The sequence below is a fragment of the Phascolarctos cinereus genome, unplaced genomic scaffold (genome assembly GCF_003287225.1).
Source record: "Phascolarctos cinereus isolate Bilbo 61053 unplaced genomic scaffold, phaCin_HiC Scaffold_8;HRSCAF=390, whole genome shotgun sequence".
In the NCBI taxonomy this organism is placed as follows: Eukaryota; Metazoa; Chordata; class Mammalia; order Diprotodontia; family Phascolarctidae; genus Phascolarctos; species Phascolarctos cinereus.
The window spans coordinates 22,190,409-22,215,090 of NW_027556291.1; the positions used below are offsets into that span (position 1 = coordinate 22,190,409).

The window sequence follows — 24,682 nt, forward strand, 5'->3', positions numbered from 1 at the left end:
CGATGTCAACAACAAGAAATCACTGCCTATTCATTTTGTGATGATAATAGTTTGATCTGTGAGAAGAATGAGTGGTAACAGCTTCTTTGGTCACTGTGTACTTTATTTGTGAAAGCTATCTTTTCAATCCTTTAGATTTTTCTTTGACCCTGGTATATTTGATTTTATAAAGCAAGGAAGTCTCAAATGGAAAGTTCCTTTTCATTAGCCAGTCCATGGTTTCTGTGGGTTGATTTTATTAAGAAGATGAGCTATTATTATTAAATTCTAAGAGTTGGAAATACCTTAATCCAATTAATATTAGGTTTTGTTAAATAAAAAAATAACCATGCTTTAAAATGAAATCAAGTATTTATTTCGGAAGGACGGGCTGATTGATTGTATGTGTATCCACTATTAGAAATTTTGTTGGACTTATCTCAATACAGTGAAGACTTCTTAAAAGAAAATACGTAACTAAAATTTAATTTAAAAGTACAAAAGCTCCACCTGAACAACTTGTCTCTAAAGAAGAGATGATGAAATGTACCTCTTCCTCTTTATAAGGGTGGGAAACTTTGGTACACTACATATACCATCAGACTCAGTTGATAAAGTAATTTTGCTCAGCTGTGTTTTGTTTTTTCTCACTCATTATTGTTCCTTACTAAAAGGGATGCCTCATTGGGTAAGGGAGAGGGGAGGAGGCATATTTGGAAACAAAAGTGATATAAAATGAAAAAGTATAAATACAGGAAATTTTAAATAAAATTGAATTACTTGATAAATTTCTTTGACTTTCCTTCTCCTACACAGATGCTGAATTTAATTGTATTTAGATAATTTATGTAATTGAGTGGTGAATGGTTGGTTGTTGTCCTTCATTCTCAAAGAGGACCAAAATGACTTCACTTTGTTGGGGTCAAGGTATAGTGTGTCTGACTGTGGCTGATCAGACCAATAAGAGCTCAGAAGGCTCTACCATATGTTGGGCACGAATAGTCCACATGAACATTTGGAGTACAGATATCTCTAGATTTGTGCATCTCACATTTCCTCTGTGCTACTAAGATTCTGCTTTGCTCATGGAGCACAGCGTCTTCTTTGATGTGGGCACGCCATGCTGGGCAGTCCTGTGCCAGCGTCTCCCATGTCTTACAATCAATTCCAAAGTTCTTGCAGTGGTGGCAGATTCAAATAGAAACATATTCTTGTAGGCAACATATTGACTTAGCAAACCACAAATTAACATTGTCTATATTGTATTACATTTTTATTTATTTTGTTAAACATTTCCCAATTACAATTTAATCTGGTTTGGACTGTTCTCAGGATGTTTTGTGGCTCTAAGTTTGACACCTCTGATCAGGTAGTTACCTACAAAGAAAGCCGTCCTCTCTATCCTAGAATAATAGCCCCATCCTGTAGACTTTTTGGATATTGCTGTGAAAGACTTCAGCAGCCATATTGCATTTTTTGCCAGTTAGTTACCTGGTACTTTTGGCAGCCCTCTAGTTGGTAAAAAATTTTGAATATTTTTGTTACAAAGGGAGATTGGGGTACACAGCCCATTTTAAATGTATCCTTTTCTGTTATTTTCACTCTGGATTGTAAATTTCTTGTGTCTCAAGCACCTAGTAGAGTGCCTTGCACATATTAGGTGCTTAATAAATGTTTGTCAATTTGACTATAATCCCTTATTTCTAAGTGTGAAAAAGACTTTCTTTTGAATGATATTTTCATTAGTTGATAGTGGCAGGAATTGCTACTACAACACTTTTGGGTTCAGGTGCATTATTACATCAATAGGATGAAATGGTGAAATGACAGTTTTTCTGTAGATTATTTGTAAAAGCAATGAGTGTGGTGTTAGAAATGAATTCTGTGAAATTTGGGAAACTTGTGTAGTAAGGCAGTGTGGTATATTGAAAAGAGGACTGGACTTCTGGATTCTTATCTACAATTGCTATTCCTCACATATGAGGCTGTACAGTTAACTCCATTAAATTTTCTGGTTCCCAACTTCTGTAAATTGTTGGGTTTTGACTAGATAACTAGAGATCTCTCTTCATCTTTAGAGAACCTGTCATTCCATTGTGAATCACAGGCTAAGAGACAACATTTTCTGGCCCCAAATGGGCATTTTTATGTTTATAAGTTATACTATCTCCTTAACTGTGCTTCAAGCCTTTTTGGTACCTGTATACTGTGTGTGTATGTGTATATAAATCAGGATTACTAATTTAAGGAAAAAACCTTACCTTGGACTCAAGGGCATGTTACTGATTGATTTTAACTTTCTGAATCTCAGATTTTGTTAGTTTGTCTAGCATACTTATTCCCTTTTTTTTCCTTTTTTTTTCTTCTTTTTAGGCAATTGGGGTTAAGTGACTTGCCCAGGGTCACACAGCTAGTAAGCGTCAAATGTTTGGTCTGAGGCCAGATTTGAACTCAGGTACTCCTGACTTCAGGGCCGGTGCTCTATCCACTGTGCCACCTAGCTACCCCTACTTATTCCCTTTTTTATCCAGCATTAATAAATAACATTTTTTAAAATAAATTTTTATTGATTTTTTTATATCACCCAAATTTCCCCTAATATCCTCCCTTTTTCTCCTCCAGAGAGCCATCCCATATAACAAAGAATATTTATTTTAAAGAAAAAGATGGTTGGTAAATTGAAAAAATTATGAAAATATTTGCAATGTTCCACACCAATGGACCTCCCATCTCTACAAGGGAATGGATGCGAATTTATTCTCATGTCTCTTTGGGGCCTTGCTTCTTGTTTGTAATTTTGCAACATACACTTTTGACTTGTGTGTGTGTTTTTTCCATTTACATTGTTGTAATCATTATGTATGTTGTTTTCTTGGCTCTGATTACTTCACTATGCATCTAGTGATGTAAATCTTTCCATGCTTCTCTGTATTCATCATATTCATAATTTTTATGGCATAGTAATATTTTATTATATTCTCATACCACAGTTTGTGTAGCCATTCTCCAATTGATGAGCATCTACTTTGTTTCCAATTCTTTGCTACCACAAAAAAATGGTGCTATAAATATTCAGGTGTATATGTCAATTTTCTTCTTATCAATGATCTTCTTAGGGCATAAACCTAAAAATGGAATCTCAAATCAAAGGGTATGTAGAGCTTATTCACTTTATTTGCATAATTCCATTTTGCTTTCCAAAAACATTGTATGGATTCATGGCCTCACCAACAGTAGACTAATGTCCCTGTCTTGCCACAACTCCACCAACATTAACTCTTCTCATCTTTTGTCAGCCTTGCCAATTTATGTATGTAAGGCAACTCCTTAGGATTTTTTTGAGTTGCATTTCTCTTCTTATTAGTAATTTGGAGCATTGTTTCATATGATTATGAATAATTTGCAGTTCTTTTGCGACCCATTTGTTTATATCCTTTAACCACTTATCTATTGGGGAATGGCTTTTGGTTTTATAAATATATATATATATATATATATATATATCTTGGCTACCAAACCCTTATTAAATACTTCCTGGGTACCGAGTACTGTGCTAGACTTTGGAAAAAACAAAACAATCCTTACCCTCAGGGAACTTATATTCTACTGGGGCGAAGCAACATGTGCATAAATACGTGACACAAAATATATATAAAGTAATGTTGTTGTCAGGGAGAGGTATGCACTTAACAACTGGAGGGAACAAAGGAGGTCTACTCCTTTTGAGTAGGAGGCCTTTGAGCATAGTTTTGAAAGTAGGGCTAGATTACAAGAGATAAATATTAGGAGAGGGAACATTCTAGGAATGGGAGACACCGTAGGCATGGGCACAGAAGTGCAAGTTGGAATTCCATTTATAGGGAACAAATAGACCAGTTTGGTTGAAACATAAAGTGTATGAGAAGGAGTGATCTGAAATCAGCCTGGAAAGAGGTTTGTATAATATTGTACAAAGCTTTGAATATCAGTCTAAATTGGTATCTTATCCTAGAAGCAGTAGGAACCACTGAAGCTTCTTTAGCCAGGTCTTACCTGGGCTTTATGGTTTTCATTTTGGAAGCTCTTTGTAGGATAGATTGGAGAGGGTATAGCTTAAAGGCAGGGAGACCAACTAGGAGGCTATTGCCATAAACCATTGCCATAAACCACAGCAGAGTTGTCAAACCTGAGGCTGACAGCCTACAACATTCCACAGTGCAGCAGAAATTGGGAAGTATTTAACAAAATAAATAAAAAATACAATAGAACATAAATAATGTTAATATGTGATTTTCTAAGTCAGTGTGCTTAGCACAGGGTTTATTATGTTCGATTTAGTAGCCCTGTTTCTGTTTGAATTTGACACCATGGATCTACACCACAACAGTGGTGGCTTTGTGAGTAGAGAGAAGGGGACATAATGTGAGAGATGATAAGATTTGTGTCCAGATGAGATGAGAGAGAGAAAGAGGAGGAGTCACAGAGACTCTGAAGTTTTAAGATAGTGGAGAAAAGGCAGGGACTCCCCTGCTCTCACAGATCCCCCTCCAAACAACTTTAATGCCTCAAAATGAATTCTGGAGAAGCAAAGCCCGCAAAAGGAGGAGGTGAAACAATTTTCCAGCCCAAGACAACTTAGAAGATTGGCAGGAAAGGTCTGTCACAGTGGGGTGAGAGTGGAGCCACAGTACTGTGCAGTCAATGCCCCTGCAAGACAGCAGCAGTCCTGGGAGGCATACCTCTCCCTGACAACAAAATTGCTTTGTATATCCCCTATTTATGCATGTATTGCTTCACCCCATTAGAATATGAGTTCCCCGAGGAGCAACTGGAAAGATACAATTCAAATATCATAGATCCACAGTCAGGATAATACAAGATTTAGCAGCTTCCACATTAAAAAGGATTGGAAGGCTTGGAATATGATATTCTGGAGGGCAAAGGAGCCAAGATTACAACCAAGCAAAAGTTCAGGGGAGAAAAATGAATATTCAGTGACATAGGGGATTTTCAAGCATTCTTGATGAAAAGACCAGAACTGAATAGAAAATTTGACTTTCAGATACAAGACTCAAGAGAAGAATAAAAAGGTAAACAGGAAAGAGAAATGATAAAGGGATTCAGTAAGGTTAAACTGTTTACATTCCTACATGGGAAGATGATACTTGTAATTTCTGAGAACTTTATCATTATTAGGACAGTTAGAAGGAGTATACATAGACAGTGGGCATAGGTGTGTTTACTATGATTTTATGGGATCTAAAAAAATTAAGGGGTGAGAAAGAGGAATGTACTGGGAGAAAGGAGAAGGGAGAAGTAGAATGGGATAAATTATCTAACATAAAAGAGTTATGAAAGAGCCTTTACAGTGGAGGGGGAGCATTTGAATGCTACTTTCATTGGAATTGGCTCAAAGAGGGAATAACATACATGCTCAGTTGGGTAAAGAGATCTTTCTCACCCTACAGGAAAGTAGGAGGGGAAGAGTATAAGAGAAAGGGGGCTGATAAAAGGAAAGACAGATCTGAGGAGACAGTAGAAGCAAAATACTTTTGAAAATGGACAGAGTGAAAGGAGAGAGTAGAATTAATGGGGGGGGGTAGGATGGAAGGAAATACATAGTAATCATAAATGCAAAAAAAGTTTTTACAGCAAGTTTCTCTGGTAAAGGCCTCCCTCATTTCTCAAATATATGGAGAATTGAGTCAAGTTTATAAGAATATAAGTCATTTCCCAATAGATAAATGGTCAAAGGATATGAACAGGCAATTTTCAGACAATAATCAAAGCTATCTACAGTCATATGAAGAAATGCTCCAAATCACTATTGATTAGAGAAATGCAAATTAAAACAACTCTGGGGTACCACCCCACACCTATCAGATTGGCTAATATGACAGAAAAGGAAAATGACAAATGTTGGAGGGGGATGTGGGAAAATTGAGACACTAATGCAGTGTTGGTGGAGTTGTAAACTGATTCAGTCGTTTTGGAGGGTAATTTGGAACTATGCCCCAAAGGCTATAAAAAACTATGCATACCCTTTGACACAGAAATACCACTACTGGGTCTTTATCCCTCAAAGATAAAAAATGTAAAGGAAAAAGACCTAAATGTATAAACATATTTATAGCAGCTCTTTTTCTGGTGGCAAAGAATTGGAAATTGAGGAGATGCCCATCAATAGTGGTGTAACTGAACAAGTCATGGTATGTGATTGTGATGCAATGCTATTGTGCTATAAGAAATGATAAGCAGGATGCTCTCAGAAAAACCTAGAAAGACTTACATGAATGGATACAAAATGAAACAAGCAGAACCGGGAGAACATTGTACACAGGAATGACAATATTGTATAATAATTAGCTTAGCTATTTTCAGCAGTAAAGTGATCCAAGACAGTTCTGAAGGACTTACGATAAAAAATGCTTTCCACCTCCATCGAAAGAACTGATAGACACTGAATGTAGATCAAAGCATGCTTTTAAAAAAATTCTCTTATTTTTCTTGGAGTTTTTTTTGGTCTGTTTTCTTTTGCAACACGAATAATAGGGAAATGTGTTTTGTATCACTATACATGTATAACTATATCAAATTGCTTGCCTTTTCAAGGAAGGGGCAGGGAGGGAGAGAATTTGGAAATCAAAATTTTAAAAAACTAATGTTAAAATTGTTTTTACATGTAACTGGGAAAAAATAAAATATTAAAATTTTCAAAAAAGATTGAGGTTCCCTACCTGGAAGATGGGAAAGATAGTCTATTTTCTGCATGCAGAATGTTTATCTAAAAACTAGGTAGGTAAACTCTCTGCCTTTTTACAGTCTGCCTAATTAGAATAACATGATGATAGATAGATTTAGAGCTGGAAAGAGGGGACCTTAGAGGTTGTTGAATCCAGCCCTCTCTATTTTACAGATGAAGAAATAGAGGTTTAGGTTAAGTGACTTGACCATAGCCGCACTGCTAGTAAGTATCAGGGACAATTAATCTCAACTTTTCTAGATATGTTTTAGGAAGCCCTAGAAGAGTTAGTTGGGCTGCAAAGCTCAAGTTATGATATTTTACTCTGAGCTCTATCTACATAGGAAATCTCTGACCAAATTCCTAACCAAATACCTTCTAACATTTTGTGAACCAAATGCCTTGTTTTAAGTAAACTCAGTGTATAAGAACAGAGAATTGGTATCTCAGTGTTGGATATGGAAGGAACAGTTCAAGTTAATGTTATTTGCAGCCTTCCTACTTCTCCAATCTTCTTATGTATTTCCCTCTACCATGCATTCTGTAGTTCAGCCATAGTGGCTTCCTCACTGTTTCTCATGCACAGCATTCCCTGGAGAGCCATCCATTATGCCTTGACCCAGCTAAAAGAAACTAGAGAATTTATATACCCAGCTTCATGAGAAATAAGGCCTTACCTTGGAACCAGCTAGGTGTATACAGATCTTTGTTCTCTCTACCAGTGGTGTCAAACTGAGATAGAAATTGGGGGGGGGAGCAAACCATACGGGTCACATGTTTACTTAGAAAACCACATATTAACATTATCTATATTCTATTGTATTATTTATTTAGTCAATTATATCTTAATCTGTTTGGGCCACATTGGGGAGTGTTGTGGCCCACAGCCAACATGTTTGATATTCTGTGCTATACCATTGTTTTTCCTTCTCTTGTCACCAATTGAGTTGATTGTTTTATTTCTTTTTTAAAGGTTGAGGTTTAAAATATTTATCAATCCTCCTAATATACAATTACTTCCATTCACTAAGTGTAGTTACAGGCTTCTAACCTAGTCAACATCACACTTCCTAGGGACCCTACAGGAGACTCAGTTGCTGCTATTACTTATTGCTCTTTTCTGTATGCCAAATCAGTAAAAAGGCACATTGAAACATGAATACATGCTGTACTTGCATGAGACCATCAATAGGAAAAGATGTGAGGCATTGAGGAGGGCGTTTAGAGGGACAACATAAGTCAGTATCATATCTGTAGATCAGGCAATTATGTCTGGTTCCTGGATCTTGTTATATTTTGATTCGTATGATCTCATGGAAATCTGGAGAAGTTAGTAATGTGACAGAAATGAACTTGGTGTGTGTGGAGGTTGGGGCTTAATCTTTCTTCTTATATAAGAAACGAAATAGGATGTTATAACTGAAGTTGTGTTTAACATTTCTTTTAGCAGGATGAAGAAAGTATTAAAGAAATTCCTATTACCCACCATGTAAAAGAAGGATGTGAGAAAGCAGATCCTGCTCAATTTGAGTTACTCAAGGTTCTTGGTCAGGGATCATTTGGAAAGGTAAGGACATCATTTTTTCATTTTTTTATGCTCTAGATATTTAGGCAAAATTTATACAGAGACTATGGAGGAACAACCTACTTCCGGATTTCCTAAAGGACACACATATAAACAGCACCATAATTTTCCCACTTCTTTGTTTTCTTATATCTTTACTTACTTTTTATACTTGCTTGTATTTATCTATGTATCACTTCTTACCAATCTTCACTAATTTCTCTCTCAAATGTACAAAACATTCAGTGTGCTGCTGGTTTAGGTCATTTGATTTTTTAATGGTTCTTTTTGTCTCTCCATATACATACTAGCATACATTCTTTGTTCTTGGTTTCCTATCTTCTGTTCCCCTAACTGTACCCCAGAAGTTAGGGGAAATTATATGTTGATTCACCCATTCAACAAGCAAATATCAAGTTCCACTCTGTGCTAGACACTACTAGGGAATACAAAGACAAAAATTTAAAAGTCTTTGCCTTCAAGTATCTTGTTTTCTACTGGGAGAAAACAATCTGAACACAGATAAGATAATATGTATACACATAAAGTAAATTTTTTTTGGGGGAAGGGGGTACAGTGGAAATGTGGTGGAAGAGGTCTGAATGGGCCTCCTGTATGTGGCAGCACTTCACGTGAGCCTTGAAGGAAGCTAGGATTTTGACAAGTCAGAGGTAAGAAGGTAGAGCATTCTAGACTTGAGCACAGCTTGTACAAAGGCACAGAGGTGGGAGATGGGATATCACATATGAAAAATAGCAGTTAGTCCAGTTTGCCTGGATTGTATGGCAGATATATTGTACAGTAAGCCTGGGAAGGTAGTCTGGAGCCAGATTGTGAAAGGCAGAAACTATTTCTATATTATTTGTTAATCAGAATGTATGAAAAGCACCGTGAAAGGGGCTAGGTGATAAACTAAATAGATCCTACAAATGGATCCTACATTCAAAGACTTAAATATAGAAAAATAATTCATTCAACTTTGTCATTTAAATGTTTGTTTAGTGCCTAATTACTTGTGGTGCTATATAAATAGAACTTTGTAGACTTGATTTCTGATTTCAGGGAGTATACCTATAAAGACCTGAAAGTATTAAATACCAGTGTTAAGAAATAGCCTTTAGATGTGTCTATTAAGATGTCAAACTAGACAATTTCTTCAGTCTTTCTTCATTCTCAAAAACTCCCCCAAAAGAAGGATTGTAATCCAGAAGGAAAGCAATTAGAGCTGAATTGATAGGCAAAAAAACAAGAATCCCAATGAGGTAATAGCCTTATGAGTTAAAACTAGAGAATGCTAATCCTTCAGGTGCTCTCTTAGCAGCCCTCTCTCACTAGCTTCCATGCTCCATCAGAGAAGTCCACACCATCCCACAGGTACGATTCCCAGAGACTTTGGAGGCATATTTCACCTTTTACTTGTGCACTACCCCATTGCAAGAAGCAGCAAACTTTGATTGAGCCCAGCCACGTGAGGACATGAGGAGGGGTGGGAGAAATCAGGCTCCCTACTGCCTGAGGTGGTGCTTAGGTTAGGGAATCCCAATGCTACAGAGACCCTGCTTAGAATACCCGCTCTGGTCAACTCCAACTCTGAAAAAAATCTGATTTAGCCTGACTAGAAAAGGAACTAGGGTAGGAGGCATGTGTGAGTAGTTACACTGAGCCTGAATGAAAGATGACTGAAATTTAGCTGAGGTCAGTCCTGTCCTTCCCAAAAGATACTTAGGACAGGAACCAAGTGAAAGGAACTATGAAAAGCGAATGTCCTAACAAGGGAGGAAGCTGAAACAATTGTTCCCCAAGGATTATACTGACCATCAAAGGCAGGGGGGACTCAAAGAGTGAGTGACAGGGAAATATAAAGGAAAAAAGACTGAAAAACCACGTTTCAAGGGGAAGAAAATTCCATTTAAAATGTAGGATCCAAGTGGACAAGGAATATGGAAGTTAAGTTGTTGTTTGTCCTTCATTTTTGAAGGGGACCAATGGTATCACAGGTGACGTCTCACCTCGTGTGAGAATTCAGTTTAAGTGAGGCAGAGTTGAACAGAGTTGTCAACCTCACTCTGTCTTCTTGAGTCATCAAAGTCCAGTGGTAGAACAAAAGTCAGGATGAGTAGTGATGGCCTGGGAGGCAGTAGATGACCTTGGCATCTTTGATGCCTGACCAAGCTCTAAGCATTCCACAACTCCTGCTTCAGTCACTTTGTGGCCATTGGAGCAAATTGTTCTCATCCGCCCATTCTGGGGGAAGTTTTCACACACTTAACATAGATACTCCCCTAACTCACCAACAGGTTTGAGGCCTGTCGGTTACCCTCAACCTGGTTTAGCCCATCTGCTGAGATGGTTGTACTGGGGTGTGGCTGCTGCACATTCTATAGCTTCTTGGAGCCACAGGTGAGAGCTGGGTGGCAGATGGACACCACAGGTGGATGAGCAGCCGTGAAAAGGGCTTAGCAAGCCCTCCCACCAGAGGTGCTCATCTTCCCTGAACAAAAGATGGGAATAGCTAATGTTGTGGAGTAGTTATGGGAGGATGGGCATCACTAGAACATTGTTGGTGAGGCTATAAATCAGTATAATTGTTTTGGAAAGCATTTTGAGATTATGCAAATAAAATGATTAAAATGACCACACCTTTTGACTCAGAGATTCCATTACCAGGCTCATACCCTAAGAATAAGATTGATAAGAACAAAGTTACCACATACACCAAAATATTTACAGCAGCATTCTTTGTAGCAGCAAAGAATTGGAGACAAAATTGATGCCCATCAGTTGGGGAATGGCTACACAAACTGTGGTAATGAGAATGTTATGAAGTATTTTTCAGTCATGTCTGAATCTTTGTGACTCCTGTTGGGGTTTTCTTGGCAAAGATACTGGAGTGGTTTGCCATTTCCTTCTCTAGCTCATTTTACAGATGAGGAAACAGGAAAACAGAGTGAAGTGACCTGCCCGGGGTCACACAGCTAGGAAGTGTCTGAGGTCAGATTTGAACTGAGAAGGAGTCGTCTTCATGATTCCAGGCCTGGCACTCTATCCACTGCAGTGCCACCTGGCAGCCCCAATGAAGTATTACTGTACCATAAAAAAGATGTATATGATGAGTATAGAGCATGAAAAGTTTTACATGATTTGATGCCTAGTGAAATAATCAGATCCAAGAAAGCAATATACATGATGACTACAATAATGTAAATGTAGAGAACAACCACAAAACAGTCTGAAGTGAATGTTGCAAAATTACCAAAAATAAGCATGGCCCCCAAAGAAGAGATATTGAGAAGAAACTTATACCCCACTCCTTGATAGACATGGAAGGTCCACAGGTTTGAAATGTTTCATAAATATTAAGACTGAGGAGGAAGATGGCAGAGTAAGAAGTAAGTCACTCACGCCTTCCCTTATTAACCTCTGAAAGCCCAGAAAAAAATTGCCCCGGAACAGCTGAACCAGCAGAAAGACAGTCTTGTAGCCCAGGAAGCTTGGGGGATTAATGGGAAAGGCCCCTCTTGCCCTGGGGGAGGGGGAGCAGTACAGAACATGAGGTGTCCCAGCAAGCTAGCAGAAAGCCCCACCTCAGCATACCAGGAGGAGATCCTGAACCCCAGGTGGTAGAGCAAGCAAACACTAGCACCAGGACCCCTGAGTGCCTCAGTGTGGGTTGGGAAACCAGTGGAATCTGGCTTGGAAAACTGCCACGTACCACAGTGTTCTCCGGCAGCTACGTCTCGCAGTACCTCAGCAAAACTCTGGGAAGCACAACTCCAAGAGGTAAAGCTCCAGGCTGAGAGACATCCTGCAGCAGTGAAACATACCTGTGCAAGGCCTGGGTGAGCAGGAGTCAATGATAGGAGTGCAAGGCCTAGGTGAGCAGGAGCCAAAGAAAGGAGTGCAAGGCCTGGGTGAGTAGGTGTCCTCCAGGAGCCAGACTCCCCACCTCTACCTCTAGAGCCCCAGTATTGCTGATTCCAGCCCAACACCAAGTAAGCTGCCAGAACCTTACATCCTTCAACTGCCGGCACCTGGGGCCCCAGCACACAAAGTCAGTGACCAGGCCCTGGGCTCCCAGCACAAGAAGCTTGGATCAGTGACCCCTGCTCTCCAGTAGAAGAGCTCAATTTTTTAAAAAGTCAGGAAATAAGCAAGCACCATGAGCAAAAAGAAACATACAATGACCATAGATTCTTATTATGGGGACAGGGAAGATCAAGGTAGAAATTCAGAAGAGGACAACATTGTCAACAAACCCACATCTGAAAACTCAAAAGGAAATATGAACTGGTCTGAAGCCCAAAAAGCTTTCTTGGAAGAGCTCAAGAAGGATTTTAAAAATCAAATAACGGAGGTATAAATATTCAGACTTTTTCAATGTACTGTCCATTTTTGGTGATTTTTTTACCCCCTCTTTTTAAAAATTAAAATTTTTTTTTGTTATATGAGATAACTCTTTGGAAAGGGAGAGAAGACTATTACAAGAAATTCGAATGATGTAAAAAACCAAACAATATTTAAAAATTTATTTTTAAATGGAAAAAAAGTAGATGCACTGAGCATGTTGATTACCAAATAATGTAACCCTAAAACAACGTCGATTATATTAAAAGTATTTTAGAATGGTTCAAAAGAGAAATGAAAGCCATGAGACATTAGAAGGGAACAAATGTCAGAGTTTATAGCTTTTGCAGCAGAAATAAATAGCAGAATAGAAAAAATAAATTCATGGTGTTAAATTTCTCTAAAGAAGCAAAAAAGAGCAATAGATTTTGAATACAAATGTACTAGCATCTCTGAATGCTTGTTGGACATCTCAAACTGGGTTTCCTGTAGACATCTTAAACTCAATAGATATAAAACTAAGCTTGATATCTTTCCCCTCAAACTCTCCCATCTTCCAACTTTCCTATTACTGTTGAGAATATTACTATTTTCCCAGTCACCCAGGCACTCTCACTTTCAATCTGATGCCAAGTCCTGTTAATTTTACCTCTGTAACATCCATTGTATATATTTCCTTCTCTCTTCTGACACTGTAACCACCTTGGTGTAGATCCTCATCACCCATGCTTGTACCAGCAATAGTTGGCTGGTGGGTCCATCTGCCTCAGATCTCTCTCCATACCGGTCCCTGCCACACTTATCACTCAAATTGTTCTTCCTGAAGGGCAGATCTGACTATGTCTTCTCCTTCCACCTGCCTCTCATTCAGTAAATACCAGTGGGTACCTCTTACCTCCAGGATCAAATGCAAAATCTTCTGTTCATCATTCAAAGCTCTTCAAACATGGGACCCATGTACCTTTACAGTCTTCTTACAACTTGCCTGCCTTTACATACTCTGCAATTCAGTGACACTGTCTTGCTGGCTATTCCTCAAATACAACACTCCATCTTCTGGCTTCCTTCGCTTCAGTTTGAGATAAAATCCCACCTTCTATGCCAAGCCTTTCCTAATCCCCCTTACTGCTAATGCCTTGTCTCTGTTGATTATCGTCAATTTATTTTTTATTTTTATTTTTATTTTTTTGGCGAGGCAGTTGGGGTTAAGTGACTTGCCCAGGATCACACAGCTAGTAAGTATCAAGTGTCTGAAGCTGAATTTGAACTGAGGTCCTTCTGACTCCAGAGCTGGTGCTCTATCCACTGCCCCATCGCCAGTTTATCTTGTTTATACATAATATTGTCTCCCTCATTAGAATGTGAGCTCCTTGAAAGTAGAGACTGCCTTTTGCTTTTCTTTGTATCCTTAGCATTTGTCAGAGTGTCTGACACATTGTAAAAGCCGAGTAAATATTTGTTGACTGATTTAAGGACTATCTGGAAGAAAAGAATCAAAAAGCAATAATGTTGAACAAATGATTCCTATGTAAGCAAAAGCTACTGACTCCAAAAAAGTCTAAAGAAAAAAGATAAGGATCATATGTCTCCAAGAACATGACGTCACAATGCGGGAAGGCATTCAAGAAAACTGCCCAGAAGTTCTGAATATAGAAAAGAAAAGCACCAATCAAAAGAATCCACAGATTACCTGTAGGGAAAAAAATAAGTTATACTTTAAACTCCAAGACACATAGTGGTTAAATTGAACAGTTCCAATGACGAACAACAAATTCTGCAGGTAGCCAGGAGAATGACCTTCAAATATAAAGGAAAGAAAATCTTAATAATACAAGATTATTCTGTACCCACTAGACACTATAGAAAGGAATAAAATAATATTCCAAAAAGCAAAAGAGCTCAAAATGCAATCCAAAATAACGTTCTGCAAACCTAAGCCTAATCAACAATTTTAAAAGATAGATATTCAACAAGAAGTATTTGAAGTATTCATACAAAAATAACCGGATTTGAGTATGCCATTCAGCTTGTAAACACTCTGAAACAATAGAAACACAAGAATGGTAAATAAGTATGATGATGAATGAATAAATAAAGAAATAAATTATCTCATCTCTAGAATTATTGTTTTTTAAGAGAAAGAGTATGACTAATCTATAGGGTTAAAAAAAAGTACACAAGGGCAAAAAGAAAAAAAGCAGAATTTAGAGGAGTGGAAGTGAAGGTGAAGAAACAGAAAAGAAGCACTATTAACTTAACCTCACCTTCCCTGTAGAAGAATCCGTGTATTTTCTGGGAGGGTACATAAATGGGGATTGTTGTTATTTGTCCTTCATTCTGGAAGAGGACCATGACATCTGGAAGGTGATGCCATGACATGCAGGTGAATTGGATTTAAGGGAAGGAGAGCTGTGCAGAGTCACCAGCCTCACTCTTTCCTCTGGAGCCATCTGAGTCCAGTGGCGAGATATAGATCAGGATGACTGGAGATCATGGCACCGTAAATGGGGGAAAGGGTAGGTGAAGGGCAAAAGGGAATGTCATATACCCACATCAAATCCCTGTGTGAATAATCAAGGAAAGATAGCTTCTGTAGTCTTTTAGCGAGAAGAGAGGCTGCAGGAGAATGGGAGAGGTAGCAGAAGGGAGGAACTGAAACTGAGGGAACAAGGTGGATGCTTCTGCCTAGTAAGGGGCAAAGGGCCCCACTGAAGAGCACCCCATATATATGGTACAGCCTTATGTTAGCTTTAATCTGGGAGACCACTTGTTCTGTGAGTGCTGTGCCTCCTTGGATAGTAGCTTGCCTCAGGAGAGAGAAAATTAGAGCTTCTTAGGTCAAGAAATACCCAGAGATGAGATCACATGGCAGATGGGAAGGAGACTGATCGTGGAGAAAACATGGTCAGGGGATTTGAATTAGACTGCACTTTTTGAGACATGGAAATTTTTACCACAGAGTATTGATTTTATCCTCATGAATTGATGCTTCTAAGAGTGAATCACAATAGAAAAAAGGAACAAAGGTCTACAAAGGCAATAACATAGAAATTGGTTAGAAGAGGAAGCTCAGGAATAAAAGTAAGAAACTAGAACGAAATTTTCAGTGCATCAGAGGGATCAAACAAAGCAGAGTAGACTAGACAAAGGTCACTCAAATAATGAAATTCAGTAACCCTGCATTCAAAGTAACCAAAAACATAACTTCTTTAGGAAAGAGCTCTTTCTTTGTTAAGAGTTGTTGGGAAAACTGTCAGGTCTCTCCCTACTCCGATCCATTCTTCATTCAGCTCTTATTGATCTTCATAAAGGGCAAGTCTGACCATGTCACCACCCCCATTCAATAAACTCCAGTGATTCCCTGTTACTTTGTTAAGTTGTGAGGTTACAAAGAAAAATAAAAGCAGTTCTCATTCTTAAGGAGCTCAGAATCTTATGGGGGAGATGACATACAAAGAAGTATGAACAAATGATACATACAGGATAAATTGGAGATAATCTCAGGGAGAAGGCACTAGTATTCAGGCTTCTTGGAGAAGGTGGGATTTTATCTGGGGTTTGAAGCCAAGGAAGCCAGGAGAATTTTATATTTGATCTTTGAGACAGTAGAGAGCCACTTGAATTTACTAAACGGGGTGATGTGGTCAGGCCTACACTTTAAGAAGACCAGTTTGAAAGTTGAGTGCAGGATGGAGTGGCTTGAGACAGGGAGACTAACCCACAGGCTATTGTATTAGTCGAGGCCTGAGGTGATATGGTCTGCACCAGGGTGGTGGCAGTGTCAGAGGAGAAAGGGGGGGCATGTATGAAAGATATTGCAAAGATAAAATTAACAGGACTTTTTAATAGATTAGATATGGGAGGTGAGAGAATGGAGCATCAAGGATGGTACGTAGGTTATGAATCTAGGTGACTGGGAGGATGGTGATACCCTGGAAAGTTTGTGAAGAGGAGAAGGTTTGAGAGGAAAGAAAATGAGCCCAGTATTGTGCAAGTCAAATCTAAGATGTCTACTGGACATCCATTTAAATATGGCTAATAGGCAGTTTGGGATTCAAAACGAGAAGTAAGGAGAGTGGTTAGGGGTAGACGAATAGATCTGAGACATTTGCAGAGAGATGATAATTAAAAATCATATAGTAAAGTAAAATAGCTAGAGGGAGAAGAGATGAAAGTTGGAAACCATATTGGGACAAGACCTCTCAATGAAGCCTTTTAAAATTTTATTTCAAGACCAAAACATGGAATCATGATTCTAATACAGTTTATCAGTATACTAGGCAAAAAGGATATCTGGTTCTATGTGTTTCAGCAGAAGTGATGTATAGAGTACACCTCTTAGCCTGAATTATAGGCGTAGATATGCTACTTTTGTATATATAAAGCTTTTAACTGGAAGATTTTAAAATGAACTTTCAAAAAGATTAAAACCTTATGCTTTATAAGCACCTTGGTTCACAAATAATTGTTATGAAAAACATTTTTTAAATGTGTCCTGCAGGTGGCCTGGCCCTTTCTTAAACTGTGCTCATGATGGATAGACTTTCACAGTCTAAAGCTGCTCTAAAAATCTGTTCATTGTTCTTATTCACTCACATGACTTAATCCTAGCTCTTACTTCTTTATATCCTCACCTCTCCCTTCCTTCCCCACAAGGTGATTATATTAAAAACATTGCCACTACTTCTACCCTCAAGAGTCTTACTTGGAACTTTCAAGTTTCATAGGAACAACTGAAGATTTTATGCTTAGGTTTTTAAGTATTTCAAGGTTTTTGTATCAATAGTAGACCAATACTTCTGTCATGATACATAGAAAATCCTATTTTAATTTTTAAAAAAAGGAAATTTAATTTAGCATTCCATTATATAGAACTAAACTTGTAAATTGCTACCTTTCAAGATTTGGAATCTTCTTCAGGCAAGAATAGGTTTTCTGTCTTAGAGGCATTACTGTATGTGAGGGAGGAAGAATGTCTACATATACAAAAGAGAACAGATTTAACAGGATAGGCCCTAGGAATACTTGTTAGGTCCATCTGACGCCTGCTTCATTTCTGTTGCTGTCTTGGAAGTTGGAATATTATGGGGGTGCTTTCGTTTTTGCCTCCTGGATATGTCATGTGTATATGTCAGTATGAGAATATGCTTAGTTATCAGTATTTCCTCATTTGTGTAGGCATTGTGTAGGTGTGACTTGTTATATGCCAAACCTAAGCAGAAATCTGGCCAAAGCTATGAATCAGATCAGTATAGGAACGATTCCAAGAAACTTTGGGTTGCTGAGTCTTGATTTAGGTTTTGCTTCGAATGCTCCATTGTGAAAATACTACAAATGGGATTTTAGGGCATATAACCAAGCCTTGAGTGTTGGATTTGCCTTTAGTGAACTGTACTAAACACGACTTTAATACCGTTGATAGGACTCATTGGCTTGGTATGGGTTGGAATCCAGCAACCTGTCTCTGATACCCATTGTTAAAAATGCCCTTTAATCTTTCTGCCTTTGTCATTTTTTCAAACATTATGTCCTGTATTTACCCAAAATACTAATTCTCTTTAAATCATAGCCAATGTCTTTCATTCTATTTAAACTGTATTCCTTTTTTAGTGAAAATTTTGGTATATTTTTTCTAATTACTTGTAATAATAATTTTTAACATTAATTTTTAAAAATTTTGATTTCCAAATTTTCTCCCTCCCTCTCTCCTTGAGAAGGCAAGCAGTTGTATATAGGTTCCACATGTACAGTCATACAAAACATATCTCCATGTTACTCATGTTATGAAAGAAAACAACAGACCAAAAAACCCAAGAAAAGTAAAGAAAACTTTTAAAAAAGTATGCTTTGATCTGCGTTCAGACTCCATCAGTTCTTGCTCTGCAGATGGATGGCATTTTTTATTATGAATCCTTTGGAATTGTCTTGGATCATTGTATTACTCAGAATAGCTAAGTCATTCACAGTTGATCATAGTACAGGTGTTGCTGTTACCGTGTGCAATGTTCTCCTGGTTCTGTTCACTTCACTTTGCATCAGTTCATATAAGTCTTTCCAAGTTTTTCTGAAACCACCCCCTCATCATTTCTTATGGCATAGTATTCTATCACAATTATATACCACAACTTGTTCAACCATTCCCCAGTTGATGGGCATCCCCTCAATTTCCAGTCCTTTGCCACCACAAAAAGAGCTGCTGTAAATATTTTTGTACATGTGGGTCCTTTTCATTTTTCTTTTATCTCTTTGGATATAGACCTAGTAGTGATATTGCTGGATCAAAAGGTATGCACAGTTTAATAGTCCTTTGGACAAAGTTCCACATTATTCTCCAAGATGGTTGGATTAGGTCACAACTACACCAACAGTGTATTTATGTCTCAATTTTTCTGCATCCCCTTCATTTTTTGTCATTTTCCTTTTTTGTCATATTAGCCAATCTGAGAGGTGCAGGGTAGTACCTCAAAGTTGTTTTAATTTGCATTTCTCTAATCAATAGTGATTTAGAGCATTTTTATGTGACTATAAATAGCTTTGATTTCTTCTATATCTTTTGAGCATTTATTAATTGGGGAATGTCTTCTATTATAAATTTGACTCAGTTTTCTATGTATTTGAGAAATGAGATCTTTATCAGAAAACGAGTTGTAAAAATTTTTCCCAATTTTCTGCTTTCCTTCTAATCTTGGCTACTAAACTGGGTTCCTAATGGACAAATGCAAGGGCTTATATGAAACGTAGGACTCATCTTTAAGGATGAGAATTTGAAACCATACACTTTCTTCTTCCACCTGTAGCTGATCTTGCGGAACAGGATAATAATATTCATAGAATCATAGATATAGAGGGATCTCAAAGGACATCTTTTTTCTAATTCCCTCATTTTACAATTGTGGAAACTGAGGCCCAGAGAGGTTCAGTGATTTGTCCAAGGTCATATAGATAGCATTTGTCAATTTATCGAGTGCCTGGTCTGTGGTAGGCATCTGAACTCCAAAGCCAGTGTTCTTTCCAGTGAATCATCTTATTCACATAAGCCCATATGTAAGACCTGAATTAATAATGCTGGGCCTTAAGAATAATAGTTACACTTCACATGTAATAGTAAGAAAATAAGAAGTAACAGCTTGCTTTAAGGTTTCCATACTTTATGTGAGCGTTTGAGTCTCCTAACAACCCTTTGAGGTGGGCTCTTCAGGATTTAGCCTCCTCTTTTTTTTTTTCTTTTTCCCCAAGGCAATCAGGGTTAAGTGACTTGCCCAGGGTCACACAGCTAGTGAGCGTTATGTGTCTGAGGCTAGATTTGAGGGCCAGTGCTCTATCCACTATGCCACCTGGCTGCCCCTTCCTCTGAGGCTCAGAGGTGTCACCCTTGACTCCCCTCCCCCCCTTCATCCTATCCTCCCCAGTGGAATAAGTGCCATCAGTTTTCTCTTACCTTCCGGAACAAATACCAAATCGCCCATTTGGCATCCTAAGCTCTTTACGACCTGGACCCCTCCTGCCTTTCCAGTCTTCTTACGCCTTCGTCCCTCCAGGTGTTCTGTGATCCAGTGACGCTGGCCTCCTGGCTGTTCTTTGCACCACACATTCCATCCATTTTCCAGGCCTTTTCAGAGGCTGTCCCTGCTGCCTGGAATACCTTCCCTCCTCATCTCTCCCTCTTGTCTTCCCTGGCTTCCTTCAAGTCCCAGCTCAAATTCTCCCTTCTGCAATCCCAGCTTTCCTGATCCCCCTTTAATGTGAGTGCCTTCCCTCTGCTGATTATTGCTACTTTATCCTGTCTAGAGCTTGTTTGTACATGGATGTTTGCATATTGTCTCTCCCATTAGGCTGTGAATTCCTTGACAGCAGGGCCTCATTTGTCTTTTGCCTTTCTTTGTATCTTCAGCTGCTAACACAGTAAAGGACAGTGCCTGGCACATAGTGGGCCCTTAATAAATGCTTGCTGACTAACCGCCACAGTACTCTGCATGTAAGCAAGGTTTAGTAAATCCTTGGGGAATTAATGAAGAATATGAAATATTTATGTAGCTAAAGAACTTAATGTAACTCAGGAGAGGAGCAGATATCTTTAAAATTGGAAATCTGTAAATGTGTGTGTGTTTACAGTAATATTAAGTTGAATAAAATGTTCTTTTTCTCCTCGCCCCTCCCTCCTCCCAGGTTTTTCTCGTAAGGAAGATCATTGGTCCGGATGCTGGGCAGCTTTATGCAATGAAAGTATTGAAAAAAGCATCTTTAAAAGGTAGAACATTTATCAAAGTATGACTTGAAAAAGATCCTTTTCAAACTTGTTTTCTAGTGCTTATATTGTATGTAGTTGTGTCTTTAACAACTGTATGATGATTTTCCAGCAAGTCATATAAAATGCATGTTTGCCAATATTTATCTGAAGCATTCCTTTAGTATATATGTTTCTCTTGTTGGGAATTTTCAGCTGGCAAAATATCATGGCCTTACCATTTTATTATTTGGAATTTGAGGAGAAACGGAGTATGAGAGAACATTGGATGAGTAGACAGAGAGCTGGGGTTCAAGTGTGGACTCTTGTAGATAAATAGCTGTGGGATGTCGAGCAGGTTACTTTACTTGTTCAGGTCTCAGTTTCCTCATCTCTAACATTGGATACTGACATCTATGCTGCCTAGCTCAAGTTTGTTGTAAGAATCAGATGAGATGGTGAATGGAAAGTGCTTTGTAAACTCTAAAATGTTCTATAAATATGACTCATGCATATAATAACACATAATTATTTCTTTTTCTCCCCAGATTATTCTTTCATTATTCTTGGATAAATTTTTGAAAAGTCATGAATACAAAAACATTTGCAGATACTTGTATATATTTCCTTTGGTCCACAGTCACATATATTCGTTTGGTCTTTCTTTCCCTAACTTGTTTAAATATTCACATGTGTATATTGCTGAATACTTGTTAACTGATCACTTGTTTGTACTGCATTAAAGCTAATCTATTATGTTTTTCAATAAGATTTCTCACATTTCACCAAACTTTATAGCTTTTTGAGGGCTAAGCAAGCCATTGCCATAGAGACAGTAAAAACTGGGAAACATTTCACTAGGCATATAAGATACGGATTGTGTTTGTAGACTACTTCACTATTAGTTTTTTCAACTTTAATACAACTATACATTGGTAAGTGTAGATTTCAGTTGTATGTAGATGAGAAAAATTTATAGGGATGGGAACTGGCCCTGTGGCTTCATCTCTACAGGGAACTCCTTTGTGAGAGGATTCCCTCTATCAATATGGGCAGGTCAGCACCTTCACTGCATCTCATAAACCTAGAGAGTTGCAAGGGCAGTTCAGAGTTCATTGACTTGCCCAAGGTCATACAGTCAACATGTGTAGGAGATAGGAATTGAACCCACATTGTCCTGTCTTTGAGGCCAACTCTCTATGCATGAGGCCACACTGCTTCTCTATACAAATGTATACTGAATGTTTAAGTAAAGGAAATTATTGACTTTTAAAAGTTCTTAGTATTTGATGTCTTTTTTGTTTAACTCATGTCAAGAAATACTGTTACTAACTTTTCTTTTCAGTTCGAGATAGAGTTCGTACAAAGATGGAGAGGGACATATTAGTAGAAGTAAATCATCCATTTATTGTCAAATTGCACTACGGTAGGTATTGCCTATTTTTCACCCTTTTCTGATCTGCACTGTTCTTCTCATCTCCTAGTTAGTGAAGGTCAAATATAATTCTAACTCATTGAAATATTCTAATTGTCAACTACGATTAGATAGTGTGTCACCCTTTTCTTGAGAATAAAGGAAAATATTATGTTTATAGCATTGCCATTTTGTGAGACGAATTACTGCTTTAGTAGACAGGAATTAATAGAGAACAAATATGGTAGGTGCTGACTATATGCAAGGCATTGTACCGGGTGCTAGAAACACAAAGCTGGAAAATGGCTGTCGCTGCCCTCAAGGAGCTTGCATTCTACATTCTATTTGCCATGTACACAGCTAAATATAATACGGGGGAATGTGTGATGAGAGCAAAATAGAAAACGAAATCCTGGTAAGATTTCTCCATTAGTCTCAAAGCAACCTAAAAATATTTATTCTTGCATCAGCTGCCATGGTACTTAAAGAGGTTGTTCCAATTTTATATGTCAGTAGTCCATCAAGTCAGTGATAGTCCAGTGATGGACCTAAGCAGTGCTTAATAAGTTGTTAAGTTGAATTGATAATGAAAGATGTGAGTAATGTTAATACCTTGCCATAACCCCATCCCTTCCACTTCATCCCCAACCTGATTTTATTCTCTTCAGTATTTCTTTAAGAAATTATATATTTATGTTAACATTCATTTACAAATTTAGTCAAATGATGTGAAGTCAGCCTTAAGAAGAGTCACTAAATTCTTGATCCCTCACTGTATGATTCCCTGGTGGAAATATGTGTACAAGCAGAGTTAGTATTACCAAGTTCCCTGCCTCTTAGTCTCAGAGCTGAGGTTGGGCAGTAAAGCATGCACCTCTATAAAGCAAGAAAGTGCTGTGGGCAGTTATCGAAGGAGTCCTATGCATGAATGCCTGACTTTCTGGTAAAAGGAAGGTTGTTCTTGTCAACCTGGGACCTAACTCCATGTTTGAAATGTTAGCTGACAGTATTCCTTTAATGTGGACCATGTCATTGAACATGAGTACTTTCCCTTATAATTTGTAAACAATAGTAACATATTTAATCTTTTAAGATTTTCCTCTTTACTAAGTTTCTAATTTTTGATTAGCCTTTCAGACCGAAGGGAAGCTGTATTTAATATTGGATTTTCTCAGGGGAGGAGATGTTTTTACAAGATTATCCAAAGAGGTAAGCATTTACTTATAAGTTTATGCTGTAGGTCCTTTAAAATGAAAATGGAAAGACATTTAGTTCTCCTGCTAACAACATTCTTGTTCCAGGAAATTTTAGTCTAAATGATTTTGCAAGTCTCAGTGTGTTTTACTTATGGCACATGCATGTTAATGGTGCCTTGCATCTGACTTTTTTAGAGAACATTTTGATGATTTATGTGAGATGTGTTTCAGTTCTAGGCTGTCAAGCAACATAAATATCTGAATAAAGTCGATTGGGATGAGGTTAGTACTATGGACGTGACGTGCAAACCACTCAAGGGCCCTTGGAATTAACATTTATGAATGAGTAGGAGTAGTCTCAGGTCTTGCCTCCACATTTCTGAGTGGGTGAATGTGGATGCACCATTGTTGTTTCTTTGAAATTAGGAACTTCTGAGACAAGAGGAAGCAAATAGAGAGTGAGAATTAAGGGTATTCTTTAGCTGGCCAGGGTCTCACCTGTATACCTTCCTACTCAGGAAAATTCAGTGGACTCTTAGCATATTCAGTCAAATCCATTGTATAGCGAATTCTGTCAAGGATCCCATATTTATACATCATATTGCACTACATAAATACTAGCTCTTAAAATAAATAATAATTAGTTTTACTATTTGGCATTTCTTTACTTACCCACCAGAAAGACCTTGATAAAATGTGGTCTTTAAGAAATTCTTTCTGGTAGTCCTTCTCAGTTTTCTTCTAAACCAGAGGTTCTTAATTTGGGGTCCATGTATTGATTTTTAAAATATTTTGATAAGTATATTTCATTAGAGTATTCCAAAAATCTTAGTGCAGTTTTAAGCATTAAAGCCTGAAACTGCAGTAAGACTTTGGGGGCATCTTGTATAATGGTTTTCTTTGTGACTCTCTGTATTTGTTTTATGCGTTTAAGCATATGACTCTGAGAAAGGGTCCCTAGCCTTCACCAGCTTGACTGCCCAGGGTGGATCAGCAACACACACAAAAGGTGAAAAAGCCCTGTTCTAAACTCTCTAGGTATAGATTCTCCAAAGTAAAAACTATCTAAATCTCTGCTTTTTATAGGATCTAACATGGTAAAGTCAGTAAAATTTGAATAGTGCTCACCTTAGAGTATTAGATCATTAAGAGCCAGCACTTTTAATACTGTTCTCATAAAAATCAGTAACCAGGCCATTCATCTATCTGTCAGGAGGAAAATGGGATCTGTAGCCTCTGG

At 38.0% G+C, this 24,682-nt stretch overlaps 1 protein-coding gene across 2 annotated transcripts in view; it reads left to right on the plus strand.

Moving 5' to 3' along the window:
• RPS6KA6 (ribosomal protein S6 kinase A6) overlaps positions 1 to 24,682 on the plus strand; it is a 109,806-nt gene that overhangs the window by 33,769 nt on the left and 51,355 nt on the right. The window contains exons 3-6 of one of the 2 annotated variants that reach the window (XM_020964555.2): positions 8,148 to 8,267; positions 20,775 to 20,856; positions 22,178 to 22,258; positions 23,376 to 23,455. In XM_020964555.2, coding sequence (XP_020820214.2) covers positions 8,148 to 8,267; positions 20,775 to 20,856; positions 22,178 to 22,258; positions 23,376 to 23,455 — 363 coding nt within the window. The remainder of the gene's footprint in view (positions 1 to 8,147; positions 8,268 to 20,774; positions 20,857 to 22,177; positions 22,259 to 23,375; positions 23,456 to 24,682) is intronic. The other variant, XM_020964557.2, reaches the window with a different exon arrangement.